Source organism: Rhododendron vialii, chromosome 3a, assembly GCF_030253575.1.
Source record: "Rhododendron vialii isolate Sample 1 chromosome 3a, ASM3025357v1".
In the NCBI taxonomy this organism is placed as follows: Eukaryota; Viridiplantae; Streptophyta; class Magnoliopsida; order Ericales; family Ericaceae; genus Rhododendron; species Rhododendron vialii.
The window spans coordinates 25927870-25937500 of NC_080559.1; the positions used below are offsets into that span (position 1 = coordinate 25927870).

The 9631-nt window shown below is 38.7% G+C and overlaps 1 protein-coding gene across 3 annotated transcripts in view; it reads left to right on the forward strand.

The window, feature by feature from the left end:
• The first annotated feature begins 560 nt into the window (after window positions 1-560).
• LOC131320730 (transcription elongation factor SPT6 homolog) overlaps window positions 561-9631 on the forward strand; it is an 18335-nt gene continuing 9264 nt past the window's right edge. For 2 of the 3 annotated variants that reach the window (XM_058351545.1, XM_058351546.1), the window contains exons 1-4: window positions 561-755; window positions 1876-2040; window positions 7675-7777; window positions 7889-7963. In XM_058351545.1, the coding sequence (XP_058207528.1) occupies window positions 7744-7777; window positions 7889-7963 (109 nt within the window). In that variant the 5' untranslated portion in view covers window positions 561-755; window positions 1876-2040; window positions 7675-7743. The remainder of the gene's footprint in view (window positions 756-1875; window positions 2041-7674; window positions 7778-7888; window positions 7964-9631) is intronic. The other variant, XM_058351548.1, reaches the window with a different exon arrangement.

Consider the following 9631-nt stretch of genomic DNA (forward strand, 5'->3'; position numbering starts at 1 on the left):
GGGAGAGTAAAAAATGTTATACAGTAGCATTAATTTTGTAAGTCGTTGGTGTTAAGGCGGTGGTTTTGAATTGAATCACGGGCGGGGGCGGCCCACAGCCTCGCACACAGTACAATCGACACCACATACAGCGACCCTCTTGTTGTTTCCTAACCCCATGGGTGGCACGTGGGTCTCATTGTATGTTTATCACTGCTCCAACTAGTACATTGGAAGCAATTGGCTGCTAAGGGGGTGTTTCAGTTTTTGGTAAAGCTCTTTTTTTTTTGGGCCCGGCTAAATACAACTGCGAATTTATTACATGTAGTCAATTCATAAAAGGGAATCCCAAAATTTTCTTTTATGAATTGGCTACATGTAGTAAATTTACAGTTGTATTTAGCAGCACCTTTTTTTTTTTTTTTTTTTGCAAAAATTATGGTCGTTCCAGATCTCGGGACCCTCCTTTTTCGTAAAAATCTTCGACCAAAACGACGTCGTTTTGATCACTGTTCCCCACAGCCGCCGAGTGAAATGACAAAACTGCCCTTGACCCATTTTCACCTCCTAGGGCTTCCACTGTACGCCATTTTCATCTCCGCAGCCCTCCCTCACCCCCTCTCCGCCCTCCCTCTCCCCCTCTCCAGAAGTCGGAATGGGCTAGGAAGAGCTCCTATTTCCAACCTCATCTGTGTTGCCCTCCCTCTCCCCCTTTCCAGAAGTAACAACGGGCCGGGAAGAACGCGAAGAAGTAAGGTCCGATTCCAGATCCGCAGGTATCGATATTGCTGTTCTCTTATATTAAAAAGTGTAAGCTATGCCTCAAAATTGTAACTGAGAACGGCTGGGTTAAAATTCATGGAATAGGATAGAGTTCAACACTCTACATTTGATTTGAACTTTTGACTCGGGGTAAATGATCTTCTGGGGTTGTCGTACTGGTAATTCGGGGTAGACGTAGGCGTGGACGGTAGTGTAGCCGTGGTCGAGGAGGGTTCGGACCAGCCACGTGCCGATGAAGCCGTTGGCGCGGGTCACGCACACCGGTGGCGTACTGTCGGATGTCTTTTTCGCCATCTTTTTTCATCGGCGTCGATTAGTGTTTAGTAGTTAACTGAGCTTGAACCCGCAACCTCGGTTATAAGATTCAACCCCGATCACGTGCCGCTATCGTGCTAGTTGTTCTATCTATTCATAGCAATTGGTACCAACTGTCTAGGAAAGTAGTCTTCTCATCAAACATGCATTTTTCGGGCAGATAAGGTTTTGAGATACGGAAAGAAGTAGAGTTAAAGAATTGAGCGTTTCTCGGACGGATAATATTTTGAGATAAGAACGAAACCAAATTAAGGAGTTGATAGGATAGAATAAGAGAAAAGGGGATAAGACTTGGTTTGTTTGATAATTGATATGAACGGATAAGATGTATATGGTTTTCAGATAATGAAGAAGGAAAGTCTTTTTTTTGTTATTCGTTAAACTTAATTTACTCTAACGAAGAAGGGAAGTTAAAGATGTTGATATGATCGATAGAAGGAGAAAGTAATTAAGAAACAGGATAAGACTTGGTCTGTTTGGAAGTTGATACAGAAGGATAAGATGGATGGATAATGAAGTGATGTAACAAACTACTTGGCTGTTCTTGTACCCATATAATTCTGGTAGTGTTCATTTTTTGTTTATTGTCTATTCAAATTTAACAATCACATAACATTGGGCCTTCTCGACATTGTGATGAGACATCAATCGGTTTGAAAGTTAATGTACTTTTTCAAAAGGGAGGATATGGTGATTACATGTATAAAATTGGAATTAACGACTGTATTGGGAATTTACTAAGAATTCCTACTAACTTTGAAGATATTCTCCGATTATAATTTTAATGTTTGGTTTCAGAAAGCCGGTAATGTTACCTACAATGGAGAGAAGGTAGATGATTTCTGCGTTCAGAGGACTTCTGCTTACATAAGTCAAACAGATAGCCATATAGCGGAACTAACTGTTCGAGAAACTTTGGATTTTGCTGCTACAAGACTTTAGGTGGTGGCGGAGGATTTTCAGGTTTGTTGCTCTCTCTTTCTCTCTCTCTCTGAGGAAATAATGCTTCTATCCGTAGGGGGGGTGATGAACCATTAGTTGGTCTTGTTAATGGTCTGAGAGAACTTTATACTCATATCCTTTGTTGGTTTTTGCAACCATGTTTACGAACGACAATTGTTAATTAGGTGATGGTTCAACTTCTTTCATAACTTTTATGGACATTCAGTTTTTGTGGCATCAAATCTTTTGTGGATTCAGTAAGACTCCCACTTGTCGATGCTTTGATTGCCTAAGAGATCTTATGCAATGTGGCAAATTCCTGAGGAACATCCTCTTGTTCCCCTGGTTGTATCCCCATTAAAGGATAAAGCTTATCTAGCACAAAAGGTTCTCATGATTGAATGACCCAATGCAAAGATCGCCTGAATGGGACTGTATGTTCTTAGTAATTTCAGTGGCGCTGGATTAGGCACATGGCTTCTCCATTGAGTTGGGTTTTCTACAGATTAAGGAGCTGCATGGGAACAGCACCCAGTGTTTTACTGTGGTTCTTGGTACCTTATTAGCACAGTAAATATTTCCATACTCCATTTAAAGTGTTCTCAGTACACATACTTTACCTCATTTTGTTTTTTCAAATGAACAGCATTTCTAGATTGTATTCCATATTGGTCTCTTGCTTTCTTTTGCTTTTCCCTTTTGTCCTCCTGCGCTGATTTCTATGGCATCGCATGTGCATGTGTTATCCACCTTCACCTTTGCATCTATATCTCCACTTTCATCCACATACAGGATAATCGATTCTTATATTTGGTTGATGTATGAATACCCGTACAGATGAATCTTTGTGATAAAACAGAGCGCTTTCCTTTTGAAATGTCTTGGCATATAAACGATAACAACCTCTATGGTCGTCTGATCATTTTCTGTACTAAGGTTATAGCCGTGTGATTAGAAAAGATTCTAAAAGGGAAACATAATCACCGTTTTCTCTACCAAACAATCACCATTTTGGTATTGTATCGTACCTATCATTTTATCTACTCGTTTTGTAATCAAACAAGGAAAACTTCTCTACATGCTTGGAATCTCTCTTCTCACTTTTGTTGATTGTTTTTATTTTTAGTGGGGTCTTTTATGAATCTGAGAAGAGTTCCTTAGTTGCACGAAGTGAGAGCGTGGGAGCGGGCAAATATAGAAGCTCCCGAAGTTGGGAGCGGGATAGGAGCATATATATATATATATATATATATATATATATATAAATTTTAAACATTTAAATTTATTTTGAGCTAGACATGTACTAGTACCAAACAAGTCTACTTGGCCCAATAAAAGTCCATTATATGAGAGAAAAGCCCTTAGTGGGCTGCTGTAATACCTTTAAATATACAAAACAGGAGTATAAAAAAAAAGAAAGGAAAACTATGTTGCTATACAGCTGTACGCTTGTCACTAAAATTCTAATTTCTAGTAAAAAAAGAGTTGACAGCTGTACTCAAGTGGACCTATGTTACATGGAATAACAAAACCCTAAACAAAACGAACTGTTCTGCTTCTTCTGACAATAGAGCAGCAGCCGCAGCTCTTCATCGACGATAGGAATCCCAGCAGCAGTCGTTCAGGTCTCTCTCTCTCTCGTCGTCGTCGTCCTCCTCCTCCTTCTTCTTCTTTCGATCTGCAGCTGCGGCTGCCCCTGTTCTTGCTCCGATCGACTGGTCTTCTTCCCACACGCTCCAAGCTTGGTTAGGATCGCGCTCCCGTGTAGTAGGACTCGCGCTCCCATCACGAATCTGACTTTGGAGCGCAAATCTGCGCTCCTGTGTTGGGAGCGACACCAAGTTGGACGAATCCTGCTACTAAGGTTGTTTCTGTGGCTTTAAATTTGCAGGGGGGCAATAATATGCAATACGATTGATTTAATTTGTAGAGACTATTTTCATAAATTGGCTTTATGCGTGGGTATTCTCTAGTGTTCATATATTTCAAAATCCTTGAAAATTAGACTGTCCAACAAAAGGAAATTTTGTATCTGCCAAAGAACTCCTTTCATCAGAAGATCCCTCCCTTGGAGAAGGCTAGCCCATGCCTAGGAAGGTCGAGAACCCTTCGTCGCTTTAAGGAAATTGCCATCAGGAAAGTAAAGAGATTTTAAAAGACAATCGCAGAAAGCATTAGGATTTTGAATGAGCCTCCACCCTTGCTTTGCCAAGAGGGCAAGATTAAAACTCTTGAAATCATGAAATCCCAAACCGCCCTGACTTTTAGCTTTTACAAAGATCATCTCCATTAACCCAATGAATCTTTGCATCCTCATGAGAGCTGGACCACCAAAACCTTCTTACATATTTGTTAAGTTTGTTGCAGAACTTCTGAGAGTGGGAAAAACAGGCCATGGCATATGAGGGAATAGCTTGGATGACGTGCTTAATGAGAGTTTCTTTGCCAGCAGCATTCAAATCTTTCGTTTTCCAGCCCTGCATCTTAGTAATAGCTTTTTCAATCAAGAACATATAAGCTTCAGATTTGGATCTCCCCCAAAAGAAAGATAAGCCAAGATACTTTGAGTCAGCTCCCATGATTGGAATATTCAAAATATTGCAAATAACCCTTTTAGCATCCTGACTAGTATTGGCAGAGAAACAGATGGCTGACTTATCATAATTGATGAGCTGACCAGAAGCTACACTGGATTGATCCAAAATATTCTTTAGATTATGAATCCCACGATTTTCGTTTGACGCTAAAAGTAACGCATCTTAGCAAACAGAACATGAGAGAGGAGGGGACATCCCCTTTTGATCTTTAATCCACTAAGCAGGTTGTCCCTGATGCCATTACAGAGCATAATCGAAAGGACATCCATTTCTTAGTTTAAATAATCCCGTTTCCTTTCAAAATCCCAACACTAATAATATCTTTTTTTACCTATTCTCTAATTTAATATGCGTTGTTTCTCTTTATTGCTTTTTGTTTATGTTTTCTTTTTCTTACTTTTCATGAGAGGAAGGGAGAAAGAAAACTTCAAAGGATAGAGAACTTGGGAAAAAAACAATTGGATTTGTGAATAGTAACTAGGTAATTTTGGAGAGTTATTACAGGAAAAACTATTTTACTCGCCTCTATTGAGGGTGTTAGAAAATATATGTTAGATAATATTTGAATAGGCAAAATAGCTAAATATGGGTTTTACCTAGTCAGTTGTACATGTCCATGGGCAACTTAACACTTATTGTCCATCGATTGCTGGCGACATCCAATCTTATGACGGTGTGGCAAGGAGAGGTGTTTGTCCACAACATTGGAGTGGATAGTTAGTTTAAGGAGGTGCGGCAGCGTGAAGATAGTGTGATGAATTTCAAATCGATATATTTCTATCTATCCATATATCTATATTGTTATATGATATAAGAGTATATATGATATAAGAGTATTAATCATGTCTATAACACACAATGTTCTCTTTATTTTTCAAAAGCAAAAATCAAATTTTTTTTACCAAAATTCACAGCAAGAAAAGTAAGTAAATAACAATGTAGGAATCTTAACGCACACTTCTAAGCACAAGTCCATTGTGTGACTGCCTGGGACTATATATGCAATTGTTGGATATTAATTGTTTCAAATCCTTTTGGTAGTCCTTGATATAGGATTGTGGTACTCATGCTATTTGTATCTTATCTATGTTTTTTTTTTTCCTTTTGCAATGCATGGTGTCTCATAATATTTATCATCGTTCGTTTATTCAAACCTTTAACAGGCAGCAGCCCAATCGTACACGATTTGAGAAGGGTTTCAAAATATATCATACTGCGACTCTGACTCGATTGAAAATGCCTAATTTTTCTTTTGCATTGACAAAGTTGATTTCTGAGAGAGTACATAATCAGCATTCAAATAACAGTTTCCTATGCAAATTTTAGAAACTAGTAATATATTTTTTTTTGTTAAAGAGGGATTTTATTACCAAAAAAGGAGACAATATACAAAGAAACTAAGGGGCATACCCCAGCAAAACTGGAAACCAAAACACAGAAACAACAAACAAAGGACTAGCCTAACTACTACTAACTACAGAACTTTCTCCGAGATGTTCCAATCACTACGTAAGATTCTATTCACAGGGCTATGACCACAGTTTCTCCAAGAGAACACTCTATCACGCACGTCTTTAACGATCTGCTCATAAATGGTGTTCGGACAGTATTGTTTGTTGCCAAAAATTGATTCATTCCTAGCCTTCCAAATGTAATACACAGCCCAAGCCATAGCTATGTAATAGAGAGCAGAAGGGAAACCTTTCTTCTTGAGATGTTGCACAGCCCATGTAATTTCATGCTCCCACTCCCTTGGGCACCTAGACATGCGAAACAAATGGAGAATTCTACCCCAAATAGAAGCTGAGAAAGAACAATGAAAGAAGAGATGCTCATGGGACTCATTCACACTTTGACAAAAAACACACTGAGGGTCCACCCTCATCCCCCATGATAAGAGTCTATCCTTTGTAGGGAGCCTACCCCAGCAAACCATCCACATGATAAAAGCCCATCAAGGAATACCTTGCTTAAGCCATACAATATGAGCCCATGGAACTTTAGGGAGAGGGACCTGAGAGCTTCCCAAGCAGTTTGAATTGAGAAAATATCGCTAGGTGCAGGCAGCCATCTCACAGAATCTTCCACAGCTAGATTAGGTCTAAGAGTTGAAGGTGTGCTCCTCATAATTTTCATAATTTGCATTATTGCCCTGTTTCTCTGCCTGGGCCAGTGCCAGTGCCAGTGCCAGTGCCAGTGCCAACTCCCATTTTGAATGATGGAAGATACTTTGGCTAGAAGGGAGCTTCCAACATTGCTAACTAGAAATATATTGTTTGGTAATTGATCTTCAAACTCTTTTTTTGTCCTCTTGTTATGAAAATTTACAAAATTAACTTTTTATTTGTACATTCTTTCACAATTAAAAGAGCAATATTGTAAATTCACATCACAGGAAGACAAAAAAAGAAAACACGGTTGCAAAAAAAGGAGTATAAGAATGGGAGTGATTTATGCACTCTCCTTTTGACTACTCACCCCCCCACCCCTTATGTTTTTTAGTGTGTGAAGTTACCAAAATAACCTTTTAGTTTTTAATATTTTCTTCTTTTTGTTATGAAAATGAAATAATTTTTGTACAAAATTTAAGAACATTTTAATAATTGAATGTGGTTAGTAAAAAGTGGAGTGCATAAAAGAATCTCTACCCTATTGTTTTATCTCCCTTTTTTTTAAAGTGAGAAATTACCCAACAAAATACTAGTTTTCCCTTTTCTTGATATTCAACCAAGAAACACAAACAGTATTCCATTGGAAAATAGGAAACTTATATATATATATATATATATATATATATATATAAAAGACCGATATGGCCTCGTGAAACTTTCCTATATATATCGGTCTTTGTAGCAGGGACTAAAAATCTTTCACTGTACATGTTCTCCATTTATACATGGAGTGGAGGACATGGTGAGGAAGTAGTGGGACTGCACCGCCCAAAAGCAATTTCTGATCCCTTTCACAAACCCCTTCCCCCCCCCCCCCCTCTCTCTCTCTCTATAAATCACGATATTGCAGATTCTTGTAGTTCAGAAGCATCTGTGTGCTCTTATAGGGTTTTCGCTCAAATCGCACCTGCTCACAAATCCTAGGGTTTTTCGTGCCCTAATTTTCTCTCCAGAAAATGGCCGGAAACAACCGAATCTCAGACGACGAAGGTAAAAACCCTAATCTAACTCCACGAAGATGTGTATTTTTGAAGCATATTTGCTACGAAATCTGTGGCGCTCAGTATCTTTTTTTTTTTCCTCTTCGCACGTTTCGTGCAGATGAACTCGATGTTGAGGAGGACGAGAGAGAACCCGTCGACGGTGATGGAGTCAACGACGAAGATGAGGAAGACGGTATTATGCATTTCTCTTCTGCTTTTTTGTTTTGTTTTTCTCACTGTATACTCTTGTTTGGGCCGTCTCTTCATTCTAGTTGGTTACTAGGGTTTCTGATGGCTCATTAGGGTGTATTTAGTTTCACCTTTTTGGCGCCTTGAAGAAGGGGCTTATTTTAGTAGGTTACTAGGTTTTGTGACTTGTGGTGGAAAACTTATTGGGCAAAATGTTGATTTTGTGCATTTTATCTTTATGCATGTAATGTGGTGCTTCGTATGTATTTCTTTTTTAAATTTTTTGGAGTGATTTTGATGTGTGTTACTTTCTATGGGTTTTTGACCTATTGGAGTTAATTTAATGGTAATTCATGTTCATGTTGAGTAAGATAGGAACCCATTTAGTTACCAAAAAAAGAGAAGAAGATAGGAATCCATTTTCGTAGTCTTAGTTTAAAATTTTTGAGTGATTTTAATGTGCATCATTTTATGAGCAAAATCCGATCAATCCGTTTCGGTAGCTGCTGAAGTGAGGTGCTCGATCCAGTACGAGTTTGTAGCTTAGAGCTCTGAGTTGATAGTTGCTAAAGTGCGAAGGGCGCTCTTTATCAACAACGCATTCATTGCATGCATTCATTGAATAATCAAGCGGAGGCAGCGTATTGAACGAGCTTCTGCCAGATCACTACACAAGCCCCCGCTCTACACCACCGAAAGAGAGAGGAGCTGCTTATTCTACTTCTGCAATTGACTACTCCTCTTCATTAAGAATAAGAACGCTACGCGGAGCTTTCAACATTCACTATGCTACGCGCTACGTAGCTCTATTCATTCCATCATTCAATACACACGGAGAAGAGAAGAGGAAAAAACCTATAGTCTAATAAAAGGAGGAAACACGCTTTCTAAAAAATCCACTAACCGGCAGCTCTATGTATCAACGTGTCGGTAGTATCAAATCCGTCCCATCCCCCACTCTTTATTGGCTCCTTCTGTAGGAATATAGTCAAAGTAATTGGGTTTTTGAGCTGTTGGAGTTAATTTAATTCGAATTCACATTGATGTCGATTAAGATAGCAACCCATTTTCGTAGTCTGAGATGTGTTTTGATTATCTTTTTAGCAGTAGGGCATGATGAATATGAAAACGATTGGTTACTAGGGTTTGTGACAGTTCATTAGGGTTTATTTGGTTTCACCTTTTTTGCTCCCTGAAGAAGGGACTTGTTTTAGTAGTTTTTTTCCCCTTCTTTCTTGAATTAGCTGTGACAATGACTTGTGGTGGAAAACTTATTGGCGAAATGTTGATTATGTGCCTTTTATCTTTATGAATGCAATGTGGTGGTTCGTATTTATTATTTTTAAAATTTTGAGTGATTTTAATGTGTTGCTTTTTATGGGGTTTTGACCTGCTGGAGTTTAATTTAATGGGAATTCACGTTCGTGTTGATTAAGATAGGAGCCCGTTTTTGTAGTCTTGAGGAGCGGTTTGGTTAACTTTTGGCCAGAAGAAGGGTAAGATGAATATGAAAATGATGGGTTTATTGTTGATTATGTGCATTTTACCTTTATGCATGCAATGGGGTGGTTCATGTTTATTTTTTCAAACTTTTCAGTGATTTTAATGTGCTGCATTTTATGGGTTTTTGACCTGTTGGAGTGAATCTAATAGGAATTTGCATTCATGTTGA